This window comes from Lycorma delicatula, chromosome 9 (genome assembly GCF_047948215.1).
Source record: "Lycorma delicatula isolate Av1 chromosome 9, ASM4794821v1, whole genome shotgun sequence".
Taxonomy (NCBI): Eukaryota; Metazoa; Arthropoda; class Insecta; order Hemiptera; family Fulgoridae; genus Lycorma; species Lycorma delicatula.
The window spans coordinates 66,242,806-66,270,514 of NC_134463.1; the positions used below are offsets into that span (position 1 = coordinate 66,242,806).

General features: G+C 30.6%; 2 protein-coding genes across 2 annotated transcripts in view; one reads left to right on the forward strand and one right to left on the reverse strand.

Moving 5' to 3' along the window:
• The window catches only part of LOC142330114 (juxtaposed with another zinc finger protein 1), a 35,814-nt gene extending 28,763 nt beyond the window's left edge, over window positions 1–7,051 (forward strand). Inside the window, exon 5 of the mRNA XM_075375190.1 lies at window positions 354–7,051. Coding sequence (XP_075231305.1) covers window positions 354–810 — 457 coding nt within the window. The 3' untranslated portion in view covers window positions 811–7,051. The remainder of the gene's footprint in view (window positions 1–353) is intronic.
• Window positions 7,052–18,096: 11,045 nt separating this feature from the next.
• The window catches only part of Polr2A (RNA polymerase II subunit RpII215), a 52,165-nt gene continuing 42,552 nt past the window's right edge, over window positions 18,097–27,709 (reverse strand). The window contains exons 23-27 of the mRNA XM_075375209.1: window positions 26,356–26,559; window positions 24,471–24,655; window positions 22,699–22,817; window positions 21,908–22,096; window positions 18,097–21,031 (exon numbers count right to left, since the gene is read on the reverse strand). Coding sequence (XP_075231324.1) covers window positions 19,917–21,031; window positions 21,908–22,096; window positions 22,699–22,817; window positions 24,471–24,655; window positions 26,356–26,559 — 1,812 coding nt within the window. The 3' untranslated portion in view covers window positions 18,097–19,916. The remainder of the gene's footprint in view (window positions 21,032–21,907; window positions 22,097–22,698; window positions 22,818–24,470; window positions 24,656–26,355; window positions 26,560–27,709) is intronic.

A 27,709-nucleotide genomic window follows, 5' to 3' on the forward strand; every position in this document is an offset into this window, starting at 1 on the left:
ATGTATGTAAAATACCTGAGGTATAGATGTTACCACAATGAGTGCTTTCTCTGAAAATAAAGTGAACCAAGTAAAAGTTTTTCTTGCACGACTGAATATTACCTATGTTTTAATTGGACTGGCATGCTACTATGTAGCAGTATATTTATCTTTAACAGAGAAAGCAACAGGAATCTACTTCACTTCTCTCTTTATGTAGTAAGTTTGACATGGAGTACAAATTGCTTCTATAAACAGCCATACCATTTTCAGGATTGGTATTTAATGTTAGATTATATATAACTGTTATAATTATTATTGTAATTATTGTTGTGCGCCTAACATAGATACAATGTAAATGTTCTTCATTGCAGAGTAAGAAAAGGTTATAGATGTCATTGTGGAAAGAGTTATAAGACTGGTTCTGGTTTAAAAAACCATACGGCAGCTGTACATACAGGTTCAAATATGACAACATTAACTACACAAAATGGTGAAGTACTACAAGTACCATCTAGTCAAGTAACAACATTACAGCCAATTCGAGCTTTAACATTAAAACATATAGCTAATCTCGGTTTACCATTGAAAACGCTGGTTGTTACTACAAAATCATCTGTTGATAAAATTGTAAAACCACCATCGACTACTACAAGTAATGATGCAAGTCAAAATCTTGGAGTACTTACTCCAGCAACTTCACCACAGTCTGTTTCAAATTCTGCTTCTTCCCCACCGTTACCAAATTCAACAATCCACACTTTATCAACAGTACAGATACAACAGTCTTCTTTATCACCTACATCATCATCACAGTCAGTGACTGATTAAAATTCTCACACCACATTAATTAGTTTAGTTTTAATAGTAGTGAATATATTGTAGAAGTTGATCCAGGCTTTATAAATAATTTCGATTTTATTTTTGTTAGTAACTTCATAATTTCTTTAATTATTTATTTTTAATAGCGCAAAAATGTTAATTTAGACCCATTATTATTTTTATTATATAAAAGAAATGAAATATTATTACAACAGAATTCTGTATTCATCAATTCAGTAAAACTATTTTCAACAGTGTAAGACATACCAATGTTGGTATACACATGCAGGTACATGTATGTGGATACGTATAAAAACTGAGGAATAATGTTATTTATTTTTTATCATTTTAGGCAGTCTTTAGATAATTTTAAATGGAAACATATTGTTTTAATAGAAAATTAATTTGATTAAAAAATTAAACATTACAGAAGGTTTAATTATAATACTATATTTTTGAAAGAAAATCAAGGTCAGTTTCTTTCTCCACAATTAAAGAAATTTATATAAATTAATTAAAAAGATATACATTTACTGAATTTTCTTTGATTTCTTTCTATCAGCTAAAAAATGGATAACCTTTATGCTTATTATCTGTTGTTTCTGATACTGTATCTGTATCAATATTTTACTTACGTACCAATTTTCCTTCTTTTTTGTTTTAATTTATCTAATTAATTATTAGAACTTTTTAAATAAAAAAATGTATTTTTTATATTATTCAAGTTGATCATTCTAATTAATCAAGTTCTAGGTTTACAACAATTTTAGAAACACCTAATTTTACTTTTAGAACTAGCAGAGTTTTGTGAATTTGAATTCATTGTTGTGTGTAAAGTAAAATTTATGATATATGCTCTATCAATCATTAGATTTAATGAATGTTACTGTGATAAAATCAGTTTGCATCTGTTGCAGTATGACTTAGGTAGGGCAGCTTTCAAACTTACTTTTGGTAAAAGTCCAATTGAAGCATTTCTCGTACTTCTAAATTGATATTTTGTCTGTTATCCCTTTTAAATAAGTGAGATTAGAAGTAGAATTTTATTTTAATTATTTTTCTGTGTTTAATTTATCTTTATTCTTATTAACATTTTTAAAAATTGCTAAAGTATATTTTTATCTATGATTTTTTAATTTCTAGATGGATAATTTTATTTTTAGTTGTGCAAGAATATATTTTAGTTTTTATTTATTTTTAAATTATAAACAATCATGATTGTTTTGTTTAGAGCTTTTGAAGCTCACAATGTTTTTTGTCAATTATATTCTGTGTGATAAATCTCCTCATAGTCCTTATTCCAGTTAATCGGGACTAGAAGAAAGACTAATAATATCTGTTCCAAGAAAAATAAATGCAGTTGAAAATGATTTATGATATTATTTCTTTAAGAAAAGTTTTTTTAAGGCTGCTATATTTTCACAGATAAATTATTTTATTAAAAGACATGGTGCACCTTTTAACAAGATCTAGTTAAAAAAATATTTATTTTTTGTGAATAATGCCTAACTGAAAGTATAGCAGTTTAAAATTTTATAAATCAGATGACTCCCTTTCAAAATAATGGAATTTTTCTTCTGAAGAACTTCTTGGTGCTTTAAACTACACATGTTTAAAATATGTAATATCAAATGATTCTTGTTATTAATGTCTTATCCACAATTGCTCCTGTGAACCATCGTTTGACAATAATATTTTAGTGATTATTGTAGTTATTTATTGTTGTTGTTTATTTAGTTATATTTTAGTGATTGTTGTACTGATTATTGTGTTATTTATTGTATTGTTCAACATCAACAATGTTTTAACATCTTGAATTGACTTACACTCTTGAGAGATAAAATGAATTTATAGTAGAAAATTACTACTATTAAGAAAAGGTGATAATTTATATAAATATTGTTTATTTAACCAATCTACAGATATATAATTTTATTTTTATTTTAAGACCTTATAGTACTAAAGTTACTTTATTTGTTTATTAATTTTTATTTAAAAGCCTGGATTAAAATGTAGTAAAATTTAGATTAAAAATGTTAACAGGTTTGAGTTATTAACTCGAATCCAGAAGTGACAGCCTAGTAGATAAATTAGTTTATTTGTATTCTTGCAGCAAAATAAACAAAAATAACAATATGTATATAATATTGTATTATACATTATGAGATAAAATAGAATTTGGTAGTTTAATGTTAGCAACACAATCAGAAGATTAGTTAAAACTTTTTTATTTTGTTAGTGAGAAATGAGAAATGTTCAGTCTTTTTTTTTTCCAAAGAAGCAATACATTTTGAGCTACACAAATTATTGCTGTGGTAATTCAGTATTTAATAAAAGTGATTTTCATTTTCCTTATGCAATGTATATTTTTTAAATCTAGTATAATTACTGAGTGCTGTTAATTAATTAGAAGTACATTAAAAATACATCAAAATACATTAAATAAAAACTTAGTCTGTGTCACTAGTTTGATGTGGATTGCCATCAAGAATGATGTTGCAAAATAATTTATAAACTGGTAAACTAATTAAAATAAATGTAATAATAAATTCAGTAGTTTTAATTCCAAATTAATAATAAATAACCACCTAGCTTTCAAACTTGCATTTTAATTATTTGAAACTGAAAATATTCATCCGCTTCTTTATTTATTCAACTGTTTAAAAAAGAATAAATCATTTGGTCTTGTGTGCTACTATCATTACCATGATTACTTTTGTTAAAAAAAAAAGTTAACAGTAAGCTGAAAGTTTTTTTAAAGTTATAATTAGGAGTAAAATCAGGACTCAAATTTTAAAAGTCCCTACTCCTGCTTGTACTAGAAAACATGTATAACATTTTTGCAATTATAATCTAACACATATTCTACTATTAAAAAAAGTAAAACTCTTAGTGTATTGCTTTGTTACTTGTAACTATTTATGAACACTAATGAAAATTTTGCTATGCGTAATATAATGTAATGGCAAATAAATTATTTATGTTACACTAATATAATGATTATTTTTGATAGTGAGCTAGCTAGTCAATAATTAGTCGATACTTTTTTTTTGAATCTGACAAAATAATCAGCATATATTAAGTTACCATGTAGATTAGTAATATAAGTTACCCAAAACGTATATATTTTGTTAATACACTAATAAGAGAAGGTTCATATTCATATTCTCTTATACTGTGCTACATATCTAAGGACTGCTTTAATATATACTTTAACTTTATAAGTACACGCTTAATAAGTGTACCATTAAAACTTGATAATGCTGCTGTTTTTGCGCTCTCCATTCAATCTGCAGCTGGACTATACTAAATTAGAATTAACTGTAGATAATTTTTATCTTTACTGTTTAGTGCTTTGCTGATGAGCTCTTGAGAGACAGCGAATGATAAAAGAAATTCTCTTAACATGCCATGATAAAACTGCAACTGATACATAAAGCATGTTTATATTTAATATCTTATCTAACTTGATACTTGTCAGGCAAATTAAACTATTCTTTTCATCAAGCTTATCTTATTTCCTTACACTAATCATTCCAATATTTTTGTATTAATTACTGAATCCAATGAAGTAATGGTCAGACAGTTTTACATTGAAGTGAGCATCACACAATTATTAACTTTTTCATTGAAGTGAGCTCAATCAAGTTTATTGATGGAAATAATGAAGAAAATCTAATCAAGTACTAATTGTAAAAAATATGGTAGTACATATATTGAAAATATCAAATGTAAATGTATGAAAGTGTGTTGTCCAGTAACCAGGTGTTTAGTATGCCTAACCTTCAGAGTTCATAAGTCCTGAAGTTTGTAGTATTTTACTTCTCCTCATGCATGTGAACAATTCTAATTCTTCTTACAATTAATTTAACTATAATGTGCCCAAATATTTTACTCCATTCAGCTGAACTCCTTAATGGATGGATTAATTTTAATGTGATTGTTATTAAGAGTAACCATTTGTACTTTCATTGAGAAGATTTTTGGATAATGAAGATTTAGATTTTTATGCAATAAATGATTTTTTTTGTCACATTTGTAGTTTTTTTTGGCTATGAGTCTGACCTTCAGAAATTGTATGATTTTGTAATATATTTTATACAGTTCAGTATATATATATATTTTTTTTTAATTTTTAACCCACCTCTCTGGCAGGATAGTGTTTTGTACCATTGCCAGTCAAATGCAGTGACAGCTTCATTTTAAGTATATAATAAATTACTTTTATATGAATTTGTCATTTGTCAAGATGAAACTAACTAGAAAATGTTTTGGGGTGATTTGTGTGTTTTAAAGCAGCCAAATATTTTTAAATTTGCTAGAACAGACATAAAACCCGTTTGATTAAACCTTTAATTAAAGAATAAACATACAATAAAAGTTTATATTCATTTTATAAATGGGAAAAATTATATTTTAGAATAAATTATTTAATTTTAGATTAAACTGGATTTGTTTCACTTACTTTTTCATTCATGTTTACTTTTGTGAAGTCAAGTTACATAATTTTGGAGAGCTTAGAATTGGTGGCATTATAAAGTTTTAGATGGTAGCTACTATTAATTTGTTTGATATTATTGTTGTTAAGCTATCTTTAAATAATAGAATTGTTACCATTAAGTTTTACATATAATTATACTAATAAATTACAATGTTTTATCTAATTATTTATTTTTTGACTGTTGTTATTGAATATTTCAATGAATGAATTATTGTTCTGTTTTACTTAGAGTAGAATATATAATTTTTAAAGCGGTTTCTTTATCTAGTTGTTTTAATATTCAATATATTAAACAAAATGTGATAGAAAATGTTATCAATACTATTTTAGAGTAATGCTTGATCTAACAGTACAAGTATTTCATGACATTAATTTTTTAAAGTTTTTAAGTATAATTTATTGATGAAACCTTTCTATATATATATATTATAATAAAAATGCGGTAGAACTTAGTTTATAGTCAATAACAGAGAAAAAAAAGAAATTAAATTATTTTTTAAATCTAAAAAATAAAGATGTGAATGACTAAGCATATTTTTGCTTTGCTGCTTATTTATATATTAGTGTTATATAAATATCTATATTAAAAAAAACTAAGTACCAAAAATCATTAAACTTATCCAATGATAAGTATAAGAAATTTTTCACCCTTGACTTTAAATTTAAAAAAAAAACCATAAACAAGTACTTAGGCTATTTGGAAAACAATTTACTACTAAAAAATATTTAACTTAAACACCAACTAACAATGAAAAGCTACCCAACCTCGATAATGAATTGTTTAATAAAAAGTTGCAAGTTGACGTGATGAAATTTAAAAATTTAGAAAGATATATGAAATTATTAAATTATCAAGATTGTTACAAGATATTCAACCTTAAATTGAAGTTTACACACTTTGCATTGATAGTAGGACTATCAATGATGATCACAGTCAGCAAGACTACAACTGAAAACAGTCTTTTAGAAATCATTCTTATTTTATTAATGAAATATTTAAACAGTTATGTAACTTTGTAAAGTTCACGATTCATCATAAGTGAAACTTATATGGAATCAACAAATTTTTGCTGTTTAAGATCTTCTTATGTAGTTTATGTTTTTAGATATATAGTGTAGGTTTTTTTTTATTATATTAAAAAGGAAAAATGTAATCTTGATACAGAAATAACAAATCTGCCTCTCCAAGTATCTGTATCAACTATCCATCCAAGAATCTTATGTAAAATCTGTTTAGTGAACAGCAAAAATAGATATGTTCTACCGCTATTATTATAACTTTACTTAAAGAAAGGGAAAGAAAAATCCAAGTTAAATGTTCTAGAAGAGTAAATAGCAATTAATTGTATAAAATTGTTATTTAATTATGGAGTGTGATATTTTAATAATATTTTTAGTGTTAATTTATAATTAGTTATTAAGGAAAACAATTTTCCTTTTTATGATTTACAGCATTCTGTAAATGTTGCCAACAAGACAACTTACATTCTGTGTTAATTTACTTATATTACAATACCTGTTGATTAATTTACAGCACATAATTTATTATTATTTTTTTTTTTTTGAGAAAATTTGTGAATAAATAAAGATTCACAATAATCTTAAATATAATAATGATTAACAAACAGTAACCTTTTTCTTAATTTTGTTGAAATGTTTTTCAATCAATTGTTTTAGTTGTTACAGAGAAAATTAAAAAAATGATTTAAGTTCAGTTCATTGTTTCTCATATTATTTTGAAATAAATTTTTTGTTTTTTAATGAATTTAAACCTTTTTTCTTTCCTTTTCCTGTTTAGCCTCCAGTGATTACCTTTCAGATAATACTTCAGAGTATGAAAGAGGATGATATGTATAAGTGTAAATGAAGTGGGAAGATGCGTTCACCACTAGACCAACCCGGTGGGATAATAATTAACCTAGTTTGAATTTCTTTTACTACCACATACAATATCAGCTCTAGAACATAATTCATTTTTATCCCTACACAGGATATTCATTTTTGTTGCTACCGATAGATACATTGTTTCACTGAAGAGAAGAGAGCAGATTAATTAAATATTGCTTTAATTTATCTATCCAAACCTTTCATATGGCTGTAATGCATTTAAAGCAACCAACTAAAAAAAGTCTTAGTTATTTACTTTCTCAGACTAATGTTTACAGAGTAGTCAATTCTTATGGTAAATTGTATAAAGGTGCAACTTGTGAAATATGAAATATAACAACCTCCAATTTGTTGATCTTAATATATAAATATATCACATTACACATGTCTTAGTAAAAAAGCCATATGAAACCACTTTACAGCATTTATTTTTACTAAGAGACCATAGAAAGCGAGTTAATTATTCTTTTAGAATAGCTATATTGCTTTCACAGGGGTGATTTGTATCTGATGTCAGGTTATCTATAACAGTTGTAGTTATGCGTAATTAATTCTATTTCAACAAGAATGTATATGCTAGAGAGTTTTAAATCCCTTCAGTAATGATATTTCACAAGCTTCAAAAATCATAATAAAATTTTCTACATTTGGGCATTGCTATTGCTTAGAGAATAAATGAATAAACAATTAATTAAACTCTATTTTACAGTTAATTAAAAAAATAGGTAATCCTCATTGATTTCAGATTTTATTTTTTCTTTTGCTTGATGATATCACCGTAAAAGCTTGAAGCTTGTGCATGGGATATGGAAAATGAAATTTTGTAGCGAAGGGTATAAAGTTGAAGTGATTACTTCAAGTTAAAACTGTTGGGGCATTAATCCCAAGACACCACTAATTAGTAGTAGTCACATGCCTGTCTCAAGCATTTTTCATACTACAGTAATGTTTCTTCTGTCATAAACAAAGACAGTCGACCTGATCTTGGAGCATCCCATAGGCCAAAATTTCCTCTTTCAAACTCTTGGTACAGCCTAAATATTGTTGTACAATGAGAACAATTACCTCCAAGCACAGGAGTATTTTCTGTAAACACTGATCAACACTTAATCCACACAAGTGTATAAAACATTTAATTGCAGTTCAAAATTTACCTGTACTCAGTTTCTGACCATGGTGACATCTCTACCTTTTTTCAATAACCCAGCTAAAAAGTAAATGACACCAAGACAATGACCAGAGCAGCTACAGTGCTGCTTGTGATGATCCATTCCATTGCATTGCAAAAATTTCCTAGCATCTTTGAATATAAGGGCTGTTTTTTTTAAACCATGGATCGTGCAGCTAAGTAAACAAGAGATAGGCGGGACCCAGGTCTGCGCGTCGTGAAATTGTGCCTTCCCCCACAACAACCTCTGCCATTGCTGGCTCCATTGCATACATAGTTTGAGTCGAACTATGAACATGGCCGCTACAATCGATGCTCCCACCAAGTGTGAATTGCTGCTGAAAACAATCGCAGAATGAGCCTTAGTCTATGGTGGAAACTTTAGTATACGGGAATGATATAAGAAAATTTAAAGAAGCGTGAATGGACATCCATGACGAAGGTGGGCAAGGAAGCAAGTCTGTTGCTACCGTATGCCTGGTTGAGCATGTTGATGATTTATTTTGTCTGCATCAAACAGAACTTTACAATAAGTGAACTTTCTGCTGAAATCCCAGAAATTTCAAGGCCTTCTCTGTACACAGTTGTGACCAAAGACATAGAATACTGGAAACTATGTGCCCAATGGCTCCCAAAAATGTTTAGTGAAGATCACAAAATGCAGCAAATGGCATCAGCCTTAATGTTTTTCATGTGTTACAATGATGAAGGGGAAGAGTTTTTAAAGTCTATCATTACTGGCATTGAGACCTGGGTCCAGTATGACATTCCAGAACCAAAGTCTTAAACAGTCTCCAAACAGTCTTAAGCAGTGGATGCACAGTTCTTTTGACCAATCATTGTATAGTCCAGACCTATCTAACACCTACTGATTTTCACCTCTTTCAAGAATTGAAGGCATGGTTGGGCGGATAACACTTCACCACCAACGAAGAACTTCATCAGTTTCTCAAGACATACCTTACCTCACTGGCAGCAAACTGCATTGAAGGGGGCATTTTATGATGCACTTTGCATAACACACTTTCAAAGAGATAAGGTAGTAGTTTGAGAGGCTTGCTTTGTCATTACCAGTTTTAAGTATTGATACGATAATGGCTTCTGACCAGACCGAAGGGAAGACTTGTAAGGAGAATAAACCATTATACTCGTAAATACTCAATAGGTGTTGTAGCACTGAATTACGAAGGTGTAAAAGCATACTGAGATGCATGTTGTCAGGTCAGGGGAGGTGTCATGTGAGTTTTTAAGTGTGTCTGACAACTAGAATAAAAATGCAGCTTTTAATACAACAATCAATCTGTGTGGCCTTTTTGTTCACCATGCGATCGACACTATAAGCAATAATAACTGGCCTATGGTCATTGCCATGACGGTCGCCACCACAAGCAGACTAGTTAAGACAAGATAGTAAATTCGGTGAACGTAAGGAACGGGATAGCGGGAGTTTGTTTTTCCCTATTAATTGCAGAACCTGGACAAATGTCCCTTGCTGCTGTGTCTTTCTATTTTATCTGGCGGGTTATCATCTGTTTTGTGGCGGTTATATGTTTTATTTTATTTATGGACGGATTTCGTATTTGCGTTCCGGACCCTTAGACCAATGAAAAACAATTGACTGGGGCCGATACGGAGATACTAAGGGTGTATGTGCTTTGTACTTCCGGCAATATTCCCCTTCAGTCCTGAAGTCCTTTCGGTCAAATAGGAATTTGCCTTCCGTGGGGCCCTATTGCTTGGAGGAAGCTTTCAGATACACGTGTATCCGGGAAGGGTTTGGGGGGATCACGTGCACCGTCATTGAACCGGTTCACCTGAAATAAACATAAAAAGGAGACATATTCTGTATTGCAAGAAATATGTAATAGTCTTCGTTCGGGACAATTGACAAACCTCTCATGTTTCAATCTACCTATTTATTAAATTTTTATAAAATTTAATTTTATGGAGCGCGGAAAAATCGCTTTTAACGTTTCCGCTCGTGCGCGGGCAAAAAAAAACCCTAATAATGTTGAAAAATATTAATTAGGTAATATGGGCTTAGATTTAAATGTTTTCAATAACATTTGAAAGTTAACAATTTATTTAATTTATCATTTTGAATAATTAAGTAGTCTACTAGTAGTTAACACTGGACAGGTAAGATATATTTCCTTTACTAATAGTGACTATTAAATTAGGCTGGGATCAACAAAATACCAAGTCAATGGATTTAGTATAAAAGGTTTAAAAGATATTTTATTTTATTTAACTGAAGAATTCCACTAACTTGACCGTAGACAATGAAAAGGTCCGGCCAGGTAGCAGCGTCTTATCTATTTCCTGTTGAGGACACCTTCGGAGCATAATACAACAAAACCATGTGTTCAGTTATTATTAAGCACTTGTTAAGACATTAGATTTTATTTATATCTGTACTATTGTAGGATATTTTAATGGGGTAGATTAAATTAATTCATATATTTATTTTACATTTAATTTGAATGAAATACAACACAACTAAATGTTTAATTAGTTGTTAAGCACTAGTAAGGGTGTTATATTTTATAATTTAGTAGTATTGTATGATACTGAAATGAAGTAAATAAAATTGATTTAATTTTGGTCAAAAAAAAAGTATGTCTTTACATTTATGAACTGTTAACTTAATTATTAACTGTTAATATAAGACTTTACGCGAACATCTCTTTTTTAATGACCTCGCAATAAAGGCCGGCAATCATTTGTGGGAGTTCCCTATTGAATCACCCGATGTAGAGGATTCTGGCCTGGTTTATCATACACAAACTCTCGTGTCCCCTTTTCACAGTGGTTCATCTAACACGGCGTGAGGCCTTTTTACCTCATACCTTGCGGTGTAGGGTCCTCTCAGCAGTCCCTGAGGTGGCTGTGCTCGGATACGGCCGCTCTCCCGAACAGTCCGCGCGCGCCAGTGCTACGCTCACTTCCGACACGGTTTTTATGTCCGCGTCGTAGCGAAGTGTGGTGTTTCTGACAAACCACGGTGCTCCGAAAATCGAACGCAGCGCCACGTTTTGGATAGCCTTTAGCTTTTTCTGGAACGTAGAGCACAACAGAGCCCCCCCATGCTGGGTAAGCATATGTCAGAATTGGCAAGACGTAGAGTCTGTATATTAGTTATCTTAGTCGCCAGCGGAATGGGGCTGGCTCGATTAAGCACTGGGTATAGGGAACCCTGGGGGCCTTTGCCCTCTGGGTAACACATTTTACATCTTCCCCTAAGGTAAGCCGTTTATCCAGGACTACTCCCAGATATTTACTTTTATCTCAAAGGATATTTTTTCCCCTGAGATTTCCAGCTGTGGCTGGAGCGGGTCGCTTGCATCTGAATAGCACGGCCACGGACTTTTCCCCGTTGACCCTGATTCTCCACTTATCAAGCCACGACTCCCAACATAAGGAGAGGTCGACGTTGGACAGTGTACCACATGAGCAGACAAAGCTGCATATAGCAGACAAAGCTGCATATAGCAGACAAAGCCCCAAATCTTGTCTCACTCCATTTATCATATTTCCTCAAGGAGCAGAAAGATGAACCCCAGGAAATATGGTGGGTATTGAAATCTACTATTATTAACGACAGCGATGGGATTTGACACTTCTAGAGCATTGAACTCATACTTGTGATGAGAGATACAAATTCCAGATATGCAATTTAAAGGGGACTGAGGTTTTTACAGCAACGGCAGGAATAATGACACCAAGCTAGTGGTATCCTTGTAGCTGACACCTCATTCCACATGAAAACAGCAACACCACCACTATCTCTACTGTTTAAGAGAAATCATATTTCTCACAAAAATAGCTTCTAAGTGTTACCAAATCTTGTAGTAGATGCATTTCTTGTAAGTAATTAATGTTTCATGTATGCACATCAACACTCAATGCAAAACCGAAGACCTATAACATTCCACTGAATAAATAAATAAAGGTAGTTAAATACAGAGAAGTATATGAAAAAAACTTCAATGCGCTGGGATTGGACAGTTCCTCTACCATATCATTCAGTACATGTGGTGTTAGAGGGGAAGATTTTGAAGAATGGAAAGTTACAGGCGACATCCTGGAGGAGGTGGTTGTGTGGGTTCCCTTAACAGAGAGCTTATTTAGTGGCTTACCACCAGCTGTATCACTCCTGTCCGCAGAGGTAAAATTTTAAGGGCCCCTCCCTTCAGAGAGATTCCACTAATGTTAATTTCACTAGCTGTAACTACCAACTTCTCATTCACCTTTGTTAACTCAAAAATAGTTACAGTACATAAAGCAACCTGATCAAATAACATCTGAACAAGCTTTTTCAGCTCACTGCAGGATCCGCACGTTAGTACTTTGCTTGATGTCGTGGTGGCGCTGAAAGAAACATCAGATTTAACCACGTTACGAGAGTTCATTTTTTATATTCTCTTTGCGGGGCTAGAAAAGATAGCTTCTGTCAGTACAAATTTTCAGAACTGCCTTTTCTTCTTTAAAAAAAAAAAAAAAATTGATCAATCTCTCAGCAAGCAGAAAGTGATCCTCTGAAGTTAGACATTTTTCTTCCTCCTGACAGTCAGTATCTTTGTGACCTTCTTTTGTACACCAAGCACATATTGTGTTTGGACAAGAAGTTGCAATAGGACCACCTTTGACACTGGAAACACCGCCGTGTATTAGGAATGAATCATGTAATCCATCCGATACGTACCTACTGTAATTTTCTCCTGTGCTACAGGAAGATTAAAATAAGAGAGGGAGTGCATTCTTCCATTCCACTTTGACGTTTGATTATTCTCTTCACCTCTGTAAACCTTGGGACGAAGCTCTTCGACAATTTCGCTAACATCTATCTCAAGATCTTGGCTTGTATTCAAGATTTTATGACATAACGTACTTATTCCATCCATATTGGTTAGATGTAAGAGTTATCGACTCTGCTCATCACTGAAAGTCTCCATTAGTATTAATCAGTCTCTCAGTTTTCTTATGTACTTGGGGAGCTGCTTGAACCAGTTACTACCTTATTGATTAGGAAAGATGAGACCTTATGAAGCAAGCCACCTTCCTGATTACTGCGTAAAACTACAAATCTGACATTTGCGTATTGCAGGTATGATTTGTTCCATATAAATTATTATTTACCTTGGGACAATTATTGTCATCAGACAAAGCTGATCGAGATCTTTTCACAAGATTAGTGGTTTTTTCAGGTGGACCACCAACCATCATGGAGTACTAATTTTGGTCCAATGAGTACCCAGAAAATATAGGACCATTTCTGCAGAGTCTACATGTACATAGGTTAGAGCTAACTGCAACTGGGTACGTCCAGGTGCTCAGAGGACATCATTTGAGACTCACTCTGTAAAGCCATTCACCCATTGATATGATAATTTCCACCTTGGGTTACGGTTGCATTTCTTAAAATTTCACACCACCAAGTGTAAATGTAAGAAAAAGCAATGCCAAATGTTATTGTGTAATGTATATGTTGTAAATTGTGTAATGTTCTTGGTGTAGTGTAAAGTGTTCTGTAGCTCAGTGTGTAGTGGGAAGAAAAGCTGCAGAGGTTAGTTATGTTCAACTACAAAATTTGTAAATAATTCTGCATTAATGAATGATTTCATTATTGTAAGTCATTACCATAAAAGATATAATTCATTTTGTATTTTAGAATTTTCTGTTTGTATTCTGAAAATGGAATGCTTATAATTGTTATGACTTATCATGGGCAGACAAATAAATAATATTTACAAACTAATGAAATTTGAGAAATTACCCACTGAAAAAACCATGATAATTTTTGTGTATACTGGCCTATAGTTATGTTTCTTTCCTTTAGGTTTCTGTTCATCTCAGTTAAAAAATTTCATCTCGCTGTTAAAAAGGTAGATTTTTATAATCTCTGAAACACCAAATCTATTTAACTTCACCGATACACAAATTACAATACCTGATTATATAAAATCTACAAGACACTACTCTTTCCATCAAGAAGTTTACTTGAACTTTACTGAAACAGATATCCACAATAAAAGTAGGGTTATTTGTAGTTCTAAAGTGAACTTAATGTATTAGTGACTGGCATTTTATACAATTTAAGCAAAAATAAAGGTGGTCCATTTATGTGTATGTTAAGTGAAATGTTTGTAATTAATTACTGATAAAAAACATAAAACACAACAAACTACCAGGAACATCATACTTCAGAAATACTGAATTTTGCACAAGTATTAACTTATTCTAAAATAAAGGATTATAACCAATGATATTACAAATATTCATACATTTCCTTCAAATTTGCAGAATCTCAATATTATACAAAGTATTTTCACATAATCACACAAACATATCAATAATCATGGTAAGCAAAAACATTTATGTCACATAAATTATAATTGCAGCATTTTTAAAACATAAACAAAATATCCCCATGACTAACCTTTACAACTGAAATGAAAACAATCTATGCAAAACTTCTCTATCTCACCATTAGAAAGTCACAAAAAAACTGTTTAATGCACAGAAAACTGAAAATAACAAATGTAATTAATTATTTACAACCACCCAACCTTTAAAAAAATGTTTCAAAAGTCAAAAAGAAAAACCTGAATTACAAAGAGCTTGACAAGATAAAAAACTAAGAAACAAAATTACTCTACATTAATACAAATAACCAGATTCTAAAAAATCATTCACAAAAAATACCAAATGAAAAACTAATGCAACACAATACTCCAAGAATATAAAAACTTAATGTAGAAAAACTCTTTCATAATATCAATTATGTACTACAACAGGCATTTCACTTTGCAAATGGGGAGGTAGAGTGCGTACACACCGGTTCAATAGTTAGTAGACCTTTCCCACCATCTAGTACAGGCAATTTGTCATCAAAATAGGCTTATTTGAAAATCCTTACCTACCAATTGATCTTTTGTCCAAGTGTTAAGGGTGATGAGGGAAGCTTAACTCCAGATTTTTAACATCCCCATCCCGTAGCTTTTTGAAAAACTCGAAATACTCAAAAAGTTTTTGAATGCGTTTTTCTCTAAATCTATGCATTTTAGAGAAAAGTTTTTAAAACAAAAAATGTAGAGGACATTCTCCTCTACAATTAATGTCTTTGAAGTTATGCTGTATAATTTGAAATTGAAATACTAGGTGGCGCTGTAGTTGTAAAAAACATTGTAAATGAGTAGACCGGTTTCGAACACGTGCCCAATTCACAACATTTTCACACTTTCACAAGCTACAGCTCCAAAACGGTAAGTCGTATAAGAAAATTGTTTAAATAAAAGTTGTCTGTTTTTTTTGTTGAGATTAACAACTTTTCCAAATGCAATACAGACGAAAAACAATTTTTTCCGGTAAAAAACACTTTTTTACAACTTCAGCGCCACCTAGTATTTCAATTTCAAATTATACGGCATATCTTCAAAGACATTAATTGTAGAGGAGAATGTCCTCTACATTTTTTGTTTTTGAAAAACTTTTCTATAAAATGCATCGATTCAGAGAAAAACGCATTTCAAAAACTTTTTTAGTTTTTCAAAAATCTGTGGGAGGAGGATATTAAAAATCTGGAGTTAAGCTTCCCTCATCACCCCTAACATATGGAAAAAACATCAATCAGTTGGTAAGGATTTTCAAATAAAAATACAAATTGACTGTACTAATCAGTGACATGGTTGTTATGTTTAATAAAAATAACTATGTTTTAATTGCAAATCCTACAGCTAATATTAATGAAAAATGTAGGATTGCACCTTATACTGTAAGTATTTAGTCAAATACAGCAATTCTGAAATATCTCTGATTTAACTTCTATTAAAAATATTTAAAAAAATAACTTACCACCAGACAAATATCACAACTCTGCTACTTCACCCGCAGCTTCAGCACTATCTGGATCACTGACATCCATATCACTTTTATTATTATTATTATTATTGTATAAGCATATTATAAAAGATTTCACTGTTTTCTAAAATACCTAGTTTAGCTTTACTTACCTTCACATAGTAAGCAGTTATGAATTTTGGTTTCCATTGTTTCAGGCCCAATAGAATTAAATTTACCTGTACAAAAATTAATGTCATGTATGAAAGTTACATTGTGCTTTCCAACCGTTTTTAACATTTGCCCACATCAATTCAATGGGATTTAGTTCAGGGTGGTGAACTCTTAAAACATCATACTCTTTACTTTTATAATTTTGTAAATGGCATACTTCTTACAGCGCTTTCTATTTTCCTTGATTATATTATACAATTCCACTTTCAAGGTACTTTGAGGTATTAGAATTTTATTAAACTGAAACCATAATTTCCTTTCCAGTATTTGAATTAGTAGTTTTACATGGTGATAAGGCGCATTGTCTATCACAATTATAGTTTTTAGTTAGTTTAGGAAGTATTCTGAACCCATTTAGAAAAGTTAGCGTAGTTCCTATCATGGTGGTAATTCCCAATTGTATTACTTTATTTTCATGTCAGACAATCCAGAATAAATTCTATCATTCCAACGGAATTCAAAATTATCGTCCTGTCTCCTTTACTAAGTTTCTTCAAACATTTTACCATATTAAATTTTCCAACCCACTGCTATGGATGTACATCTCATCTACAAAAACTTTTGATCGATTTGCTTTTTGGAATTCAGAAATGTTTCTGTAAATACATAAATCTTTGGTGCCAAATATCAAACCTTTCAACCAATACGAACTTATTAGACAGAATTCCAGTCCATTTAAACCGCATTGCTTTAAGAATCTGATTTAATGATCAGCTTGAACTGTGAAATATATTATCCTCCTTCAGTTTTTTTGAGTATTTTATTAACAGAAGGCAAATATTTCTCTAAAATGAAATAGTGGTTGCTTGTATTATGGATATTAAAATCATAGTCCTGCGACAGATTTTGGCCGTCAAGTTTTCCTTGGTGTTAGAAAAAGACTGATGAGATGAACCTGCTACAATTTTTTTATTCATTTTTTATATAAGTTATAGACCTAATCGAGTCACCAGTTGCTGCGTAACACGTTTTCTTAGGGTCAATTATAAAGTCACCTTTCTGTAATTTCTATGTCATGAATTTTACGACATTAGCCAGATTTCACAGGATCGACTCTGGAGTAGTTGAGTGTTCTCCCAATTTCTGACATTTTAAATTTCTCTTTCTGACTAAACTATTCAAATATATCATGACAATATCAATTCACAATTAAAATACACAGCAAAAGCAGGGCACTAAAACTGTTATATAACCTTACTCAAACAGTATAACAGTGAAAAGGTGGTATGCTTGTAAATCACTGAAGGTGAAAATTCTATAGAACAAACTAAACCGATTCGTAAGAATGTGTGATTTTAATATGCTTATATTTAAAGAAATAGGCAATGTTTCAACAATGACTTTTTATTTCTAGGTTTTAATTATCACGCAAAAATGTTAGTTTGATATAAACAATCTTTAATTTATTTATGACAATGAGGAAAAGAATCAAAACAAACATGACACCAGTCATTTTACATGATCGAGTAAACAAATTATTATAGGGGTGATGAGTCATAACTAGTTGTTATTTGAAATGACTACAGATGATTGGCTAAAAGGGGGCGAAGGGGAGCAGGAATTATGCTGAACAAGCCACGTGCCAAGTGGAATGCCTACATTTGTAATTTTATTATAATGTATGGCAAGGTAGTTAAGGATTTGAAAGGAATTTAAAAGAAAAACCTTTTATATTTACAAATTTTATTTATAAATTATTTTAGATTTTTTTTTATAATTTTAAAATTAACTACATTACAATTCATTATGTACAAAACAGCATCATTACAAATACTGTTAAAAATCCCCAAAAAAATAACTTTAATCACAGTAATATAAAAAAAAAAAAATTAACTATAATACAACGTTTTTTAATATTAATAATAATACAGAATCCAGTAGCCATAACTTAATATTAAACTCCAATTAGTGATATGGGTAGACGATAAATAAAATCAATAGTTAAAAAAGAGTATAATTCATAAGGAACAGAAACACTGGCAATAAATTATTTTTTAATTGTGTGCCAGCTGTTCATTTTGAATGTTATTGTATATTTCTTCAAGGGTATTTTTTTTAATTTAACCTTTTTATATACAATCAAGTAATTTATTTTTTTATGACATTTGATCCTTAGGTCTTTTTATGTAAAACTATCAAGAAAATAAAGAAAAATTAATTAGAATAAGTTTAGAAAAATACAATAGATTCCACAGCTAGAATCATTTGAAAGAGATTGCAACCACATTGAATGTGTTATGTAACCAAAATGTATATAAATAAACCTGAAAACTAAATCTTTTCTTTAACAATAAAAAATCAAAACAAAATACTCCATAAATTATTTAACTCTATCAAATAACTTTTCCATGTAAACATAATAACAAAAATGCCAACTTTTCGTTCTGGAAGACTTTCTTCTCTGTGTAAAATTTTCAGTTGTATTTATTAATAAATAAGCACTGAAAATACTGCATTATTATCATAGACATTTTATAAATGATTTAGCGAATGGAATATATATAAACTTTTCTGCAGCATCTATTAAAATAAAAATTCAATTACCATTTACATGATAAACTTGAAAATATTCTGCAATATACAATGATTATAAAGCAATATAACTTAATTTTTAAAAATAACAGCTAAGAGTCCTAAGGTGAACTAATTTCTGTATGCTTGAGATGAATCATACACAAGAAACTTTGAATTCTAAAATAATTAAGTCACAATTTATTTAACAATAACAGGCAACCAATTTTTCTCAGAAATCTTCAACAAAAATTGTTTAAGTTGGCTATAACATAATTAATACAAACTGATAAAAAAATATTTCAAATTGCAAATTAAATAGGTACTTATTAAAAAAAGGTGTTTGTAATTTTCAATGATAACACAATTGCTGACAAAATTAACATATTGAACTTATTCAAGTAGTATTTTGAAACCTATTTATTAACAATATTACTTAACGTACAATGCATGCATGATAAAAACTCTTTTTTTATAAATGATATGAAGGAAAAACTATATTAATTGTATTTCTCATAATTTATTCAAATAAATAATTGATATAGATATATACAGCATACATCAACAATCCATAAAAAAAAGATATTTGTTTATTTCATTTAAAATTAATTTATATTGTCAGTCTATTTGTATTTATTAATTAATGTTCCTAATTAAGTCGAAAATAAAATAAAGATACATTACAATTAATGTAAATCTGCACGTTAGTAACATTATCTGTTAGGAACAAATTAATTTTTTTTTTAGTTTAGATTTAACAATATCTTTATTGAAAACTTACAAAATAGAGTATTATAAATGCATCCATACTAAACTACATTAAAATTGGATTATTTGCTTTAAAAGCTGCATTACACTTTATAAAATCCATGCATAAAAAAACAACACATACATTTATAAAAAGAAAGTAGTTATAAATATGTTTTCCCACGTAGTAATATAAAATTAAATATAAAAAACTTCCAAAATTGTAATTTAATCATCAGCAGGATCATATGATGGAGAAGTTGGAGAATAAGTTGGAGAAGTCGGAGAATAGCCAGGTACAGTCGGAGAATAAGTTGGAGATGTAGGGCTGTAGTTTGGACTGGTTGGTGTATAAGTCGGAGATGTAGGAGAATATTTTGAACTGGAAGGTGAATATTGAGGACTTGTTGGAGAATATGTTGGCGACGTAGGGGAATATTTTGGTGATGTTGGAGAATAACGCGTTGATGGTGTATGTTGTGGTGAGCTTGGTGAATATGAAGGGGAAGTTGGTGAATAAGATGGTGATGTTGGTGAATACGTTGGGGAAGTTGGGGAATACTGTGGAGAAGTCGGTGTGTATTGTGGACTTGAAACAAAACTGGGGGAAGTTGGTGAATATGAGGGAGAAGTGGGAGAATATTTTGGAGAAGTAGGAGAATATGATGGACTTGCTGGGGAATAACGAGGAGATGAAGGCGAATAAGATGGAGATGTCGGCGAATAAGATGGAGATGTAGGTGTGTAATTTGGAGAACTTGGTGAGTAAGATGGAGATGTTGGACTGTATGATGGGGAAGTTGGAGAGTACGAAGGAGATGTTGGTGAATACGATGGAGAAGTAGGACTGTATGATGGAGAAGTGGGCGAGTAAGATGGAGATGTGGGAGAATACGATGGAGATGTGGGTGAATAGGACGGTGATGTGGGAGAATATGATGGGGATGTTGGTGAGTATGATGGAGAAGTGGGACTGTAAGAAGGAGAAGTAGGGGAGTAAGATGGAGAAGTAGGTGAATATGATGGAGAAGTAGGGGAATAAGACGGAGATGTTGGAGAATAATTTGGTGAAGTTGGAGAATAAGAAGGTGAAGTCGGTGAGTATGTTGGTGAAGTGGGTGTAAGACTCGGAGATGCCGGTGCATAAGCATTGCTTGATGGGGAGTATGATGGTGACATTCCTCCAACAGATGATGGAATAAATGGTGATGATGGACCAGGTGAACCAGGACTGCCCGGCTGAGGACTCCATGCTGGACTGTATCCAGGAGATAATCCACTGGCATCGCTCGACCCAGATGGTGAAAAGTTTGGTCCCCCAGGTGTCATTCCACTCCCTTCAGCTACAAAAGAATGATAAATAAATGCATTTTTAATGCTATATATATCTGTACAAGAAAATAAAAACTTTTTAAGCAAGACTACCTTTTTAATTTTGGCCAGTCTTTTGAAATAATCATTTTAAAAATTATTTATGTGAAATAGAACATTAAAAAATAGGTTGTTAAGAGTATATACTGATGACTGATACTCTACAACTGCAAAATGCTTTGTGAATAAGTGTAGAAATAATATTTTCCAAGAATATCTTGTATTGTTGTTATAGTACCTTACTGATCATGGTTATGTAATCTTCTGAATTCACAATGTGCAAAACAATACAGAAGAATTAGTGGGGAAACCCAAAATACATAAAATATCTCAAGATTAAAAAAAAAAGATCTATATTAATAAACTCACACATTAATATATGTGAAAAGACAAAATGACTATATAATTCATATCCATTTCGTAAAATCATAGCTACAAAGAATTATTTCTAAGTAAAGTAAAAACTGGTTTGGATTAATACCCCATTTCAATGTAGGTACATTGTTGGACTGACATACATTGGAAACAAATTGTGTTACTACACATTTTTCATTATTACAAATTGTAAATTTTAAGGGTGGGATATGGTACTATTACAAATATGGTAAGCAATAATATTCAATTAGTTCTAACAAGTTTTTAAGATTTCTATGTTGTGATGTTTAAAAGGTCGTTAGCTATACTTTACAACCAATAATTTTTCCAATGAAAAATTTATATAAATTAGAATTCGGTAACAACCATAAATACTTGTATAAAATTAATTTTACTATTGGTAAAAACCATGAACTATAAATTCATATACAAGAACCTAACAGAAAAAAAGTTAAACCTCATGAAGAATTTACCTGGTGACCATGCATTTCCATACATTGGTGTAGTTCCCTGTTGCCATGGAGTCATTGGTGGACTCATGGAAGGTGTGGCAGCACTACCAAAGAACATTCCTGTTCCTCCCATCATTCCTGCTCCCATACTAAGCGATATTTCCATACCTTGCTTACATTTTTCAGCATCCAGTAATAAATCGAAACAACCTGAAACAAAAACAGAAATAGATTGCTTACCACATGTTTAATACTACTTCACATAAATTATAGTATTAATAATTAAATGAGGTATTACCAAACATTTCTGTTATTTAAATCAGTTGCACCAGCCTTGGTACTTCATTATTACTACCTCTGGTTTAAGCAGCTCTTAAATATATATTTTGTGTTCCCAAGTGGTTCAAAGCCCATGTTCCAGAGTTTTGGCTTTTTTTATTCAACATCATAATATACTCTTGTGGTTCAATGTAAAAATGACGTTAGGAGGAAATGATTTGCATTAGATTTTGCTTTCAATTTTAAGCACTTACTGACAATTCCTTATATTGTGAATTTATTGTTTTCTTTTTAACTTATTAAATAAAAATGTTACATATCAACATAGCACTTTGTACATACACTTCATCCTGTTAAAAACATCAATACAAATTTTATGCTAGTAAAATATAAAATTTTCAAAAATGGTGTGAAATCATGTATTGAAAATTTTATGCTCTCTTCAATGTATATCTCAATTTTTTTTGTTACAAAAAAATTTCATCAGAATTTAAAGATAAAATAATGAATTATCATTATTACAAGATACTAACCTGTACCCATGCGAGGTAACTGTCCCATTATAATGTTCTCAGACACACCTCTCATTGGATCTACTTCAGCATGAGATGCAGCATCCATCAAAACATCAACAGTTTCTTCAAATGAACATCTGGAAAAAATAAAATAGTAAATAATCCAATCACTGTTTGTGATATTTTTGTTATATGTAACCCAGTAATAAACAATGCACATTTAATAATTTAAATTGTTATAATGAAAATGTTAAATAAACATTTGAAATAGATAACAAAATGTTAAATTATTTAATGTCAATATCAAAATATACAAGGACAACCAAACTGAAACATCAATATATAAAAAAACCTACATGTAATAATACAATAATTCATAAAAAGAATCAAATCACCCTTCGTCTCATAAAATTAACACTTATTTAAATATGATTAACAGAGCAATCAAATATAATCATAATAATAAAGATAAGTTAAAAAATGAAAGAAACATCATAAAACATATAGTGGTTGAAAATACATCAGATACTACTTCAATTAATAATATTTATAAGAGAAAACTCTCAAAAAAAATAAAATAACTATCACATAAAAAATATATAATAAGACACAGGAGTGAAAAAATATACATTAAATATTTATACACAGATATCATTGAAAACAATACTAAAACTTACAGTAAAGAAATATTTAAACCAGCAAACAAACCTAACATCCACATAATAAAATATTTTAAAAACAAAAATAATAAAATAAACTCCCTGTGTGGAAACTATCAAATTAAATGTAAGACTGTGTTGATTTTATTTATATTGGAAAAACAAACAAAGAGATCCTTTAAAACAAAATTTCTTCTTATAGAAATTACAATAATAATAAATTAGATTTATCTAATATGGCAGACCATCTAATGAACAATAAACGTTCTATTCCTTATAAAAAATTTTTACATGCGAGGTTTGTTAAAAAAAAACTAAACTTTTTCTTTTATGCGGCCACATGCTCTTGGATTGTTGATATCTCGTTTAATTTCTGTGTTACTGTTATTTGAGTGCAACGTGTGTAAGTGTTAGTAGTGATTTTTGTAGTGTGAGTTTTTCAGGAGCAATGATACAATGTAAAATTTTGCGTAAAACTGCAAGATTTGAAACAAGCTTATGGAGATGATGCTCTGGGTTGTACACAATGCTGCAAATGGTTTTCACGACTTAAAAGTAGTCATCAGTCAATTGAAGATGACCCTCGACCAAGAAGACTTCAACTGATGGCACATATGTTCAGAAAATCAATCATCTGGTGCATGCAAATCACGATTGACTGTCAGAGAACTTGCAGAAAGGTTCAGCATCTCGACTGGATCATGCCATGATATTTTGACTGAAAAATTGAACATCCATCGAGTTGCAGCTAAGTTTGTTACTTGTTTGATGACCGAATAGTAGAAAGAACATACAGTGGACAATTGCCAGCAACTCCTTGAACAAGCCAAATGATGATGAAACATTCATGCAAAGGATAGTAACAGGAGACAAAAGCTGGGTTTAGAGCTATGACATTGAAACAAAAGTTCAATAATCAAAAAATCGCACATTACAAAAATCGCTACTAACACTTAAACATGTTGCACTCAAATAACAATAACAAAAAAACTAAATGAGACATCAACAATCCAAGAAATAATCATGAACAAACTTTATGACAGGTTTAAAGTTTGCTATAATTTAATATTATTTTGCATAAAACATAATCATGAAAATAATTATTAAAATAAACTGAGTAAAAAGGCTAACCTCATCAAAGCACCAGTATCTTGTCTATTAATACCGTGACGAGTAATGGCCATCAAGTGACCTTTTGCTGTCATAACATCACACAATAAAGCCAAGTGTCGGTAGTTTACATAAAGACCATAAAATTGCAATACAGTATTCATTTCCTTTTCAACGGATTTACGAACAGCCTCTATTCCAAGTACCTGTAATCAATAAATGAAACTCATTCAAGAATAAAACTTGTCAACAAATTAATATTAACCCTATTATGATGGGAAGCATATACAACAATCTTTCAGCAGTATACATACATCATGTATGGGTCCACACACACATTATGACATTTTTAAACCACATTTGCTTGTCTACACCATTACATGATTCAATCCAAATACATTACTATGTATTTACCATATTAGAAGTCCTAGTTGCAACATGATTAGATAAACCTATTACAGTATGACAATTTCCATGATATAACTATGTATGAGGGATGTTCACTAATTAACAAGACCGACTGATGTAGAGAAAAAAAACAGTTTATTAAATGATAGTGAAATGTTTTGAGGGTCAAGTTAGCAACCTTGGGAACACATTTAATCAGCTGTTTGATCATAAATAACCTCTTTTGCTAATTTCAGAATGTCAGGTCCACTTGAAATGTGTATGCCAGAAGTGCAACATTCAGTGATACATTTTTGCTATCAGATGTGAAACCGATGGAAATTTATTCAAGAATGTCAAACAGTATGGTAAAAAGTGTCTAAACCACAGTAAGGTGTATTAGTGGGTGGAAGATTTTAATTTGGGCAGAACAAGTGCGACTGATCTCCATCGCTCTGGAAGACCATTTGTAGTTTCAACTAGTGTGCTGCAAAATTGCATAAATGATCTATTTGCAAAGACAGGAAAGTCAAAATTTCCCAAACTGCTACTTTGTGTAATATTAGTGTTGGAACTGCACAACTAAAATATTGAAAAATGTGTTCAAGATGGGTTCCAAGACATTTGAGTGAAGCCCATAAACACCATAGAACAACCCATAAAACAGCCCATAGAACAATGTAACATAAACAGTAAGTACTATTCTAACATGCTCCGACAGAAAGCAAGACCTACAAAAAGGTGAAAACGTCAGGTGCAATTCTCTTGCATAACAAAACACACCTCACATTGGTCACAGAATGGGAGAAAAACTGAAGAAGTTGGGTTGGGAAGAGTTCCCACATCCTCCTTACAGCCCAGACCTCGCCCTATCTGATTTTCATTTCTTCAGCCAGCTCCAAATGTTTTACATGGCAAGAAGTTTGACAACAAACTTCTTGCCATAAAAGCGGTAAACGAATGGTTCAAACAGCAAGGTGAAGATTTTTCTAATGCTGTGGGAACAGAAAGATCACAGATCAGTGAGACAAGTGTCTAAATGTTGCTAGACTGTTGAAAGAAGTGCAAGTTTTACTATCATTGAATAAATTTTTTTTTTCTCTACATCAATTTGTCTTGTTAATTATTGAACGTCCCTCATACAAGATGAAAAAATGAAGAAATTATGAGATGGATGGATTTATAAAGCAAGACCTTGGTTACTTTCTATTTATTTTAGAAACTAAAAACTAACAAAATTCATCAGAAATTATAAATGTAATAAAGTGCCTATTTTAAAACTATTAAATGAAACTAAAAAATCTTAAAATATACAAACTTATTGACTTGTAGCAAAAGATTACCACAAGTTTTAAGATATATCCAATATATTCTCATATACAAATTTTCAAAATATATCACATTAATATAACAGATACTGACTTATCCAGCCCAACCATAACATGATAAAAAAGTATGAAAAAAATTATAACCATAAATACTATATTACGTGACTAAAAATTGATTTAATTAAATTTACCTGGAAAATTTCACAGATGTCGTTTGAGAAAGTCCTAACTGGATCTACATCTCTTTCACTTAATACTTTCATTAAACTAGTACCATCAGTCTCAAGTAACCAATCAGCAATAGCTTTAAATTCACCACTATCTGTAACAACGATTCTCTTCTTTGAATCAGTCTGTGGAAGATGCATGTACACCTTACTGATTGCTTCGATTCCCTGGAGAGAAAATCAGAGAAAAAATAAATATCTGAGATGATCTTATTTTTTATAAAATTTTAACTCTATTATAAACAAAATTTGAAAACAAGTTTTTTTTTTTTTAAAAAATTAAAAATATCTTCTTTACAGTTTACTTGCTCCAATTCACTCACCAATGGTAATTAAAGAAAGAAAATCTATATTCGCAACTGTAACAATTTAAAAAAAATTGTTGCATATTTTGTTATTTAAAAAAATGATTATCATGAATTACTGAATCATAATAAAGATTAGTACAATTCCATCAATTGAACATGTTTATTTTTTCATTCAAGTTTTTTTTCTTACAAAGAGGAATAAATGATTACTATTTTTTTAAGAATGTAAGTAGCTAAACTGCTACAGAATGTAGTAGATCATCTCACAATAAATTCTCATTCTGCACATATATCATTTGGAGGAGAATATTTCAATACTTATAACATTATGTATACATTCTATTTAAATATGCCATTTAATATAAGAATATAAAGAGAATGAACTTTCAACATCATATGTACCTAATAACAAGAGAAAGGATGATGAAAGCAAATTATTAAAAGTTTTACTACATTGCCATACCTCATATGGACTGACTAACACAAGAGTTTGACAATGATTATTTCAAGAATGGATGAATGATTACTCGGCATGAATGTTTTAGTCAATATTTTTTTATATTATAATCTACCATGCCTCTTTTCTTTCTATGTTATCAACAGTGGGCAAGTTAATTGGTGGACGGGGGCAGCTGGTAACAAATCATAGTACCAACTGATGTAAATAAATTAAACCCTCAACAGATTTTATCAGAAAAATAATACTACTTAATACCCTTGAATATATTTTGTCTTTATCAAGATTTGCATTGATAAACAAACACACAAGCAAAGAACAGTTGTCATAACAAAAGGAAAAATGTATGGATTAGTGAGAGAAGTTTGGGAAAGTCTTAAAATTAATACTGTTGGAGTTGTTTTAAATACATATTTTTTTGTTAGCATTTGTTTGTTTGGTTGTTTTTATATTAGAATATTTTGCATAATTCAGAGATTTGGGGATTTTGGTTACTTATTCTTCAGTTTGTCACGTGGGATTAATTATTTACAGCTTTATTTTTTACGACTGG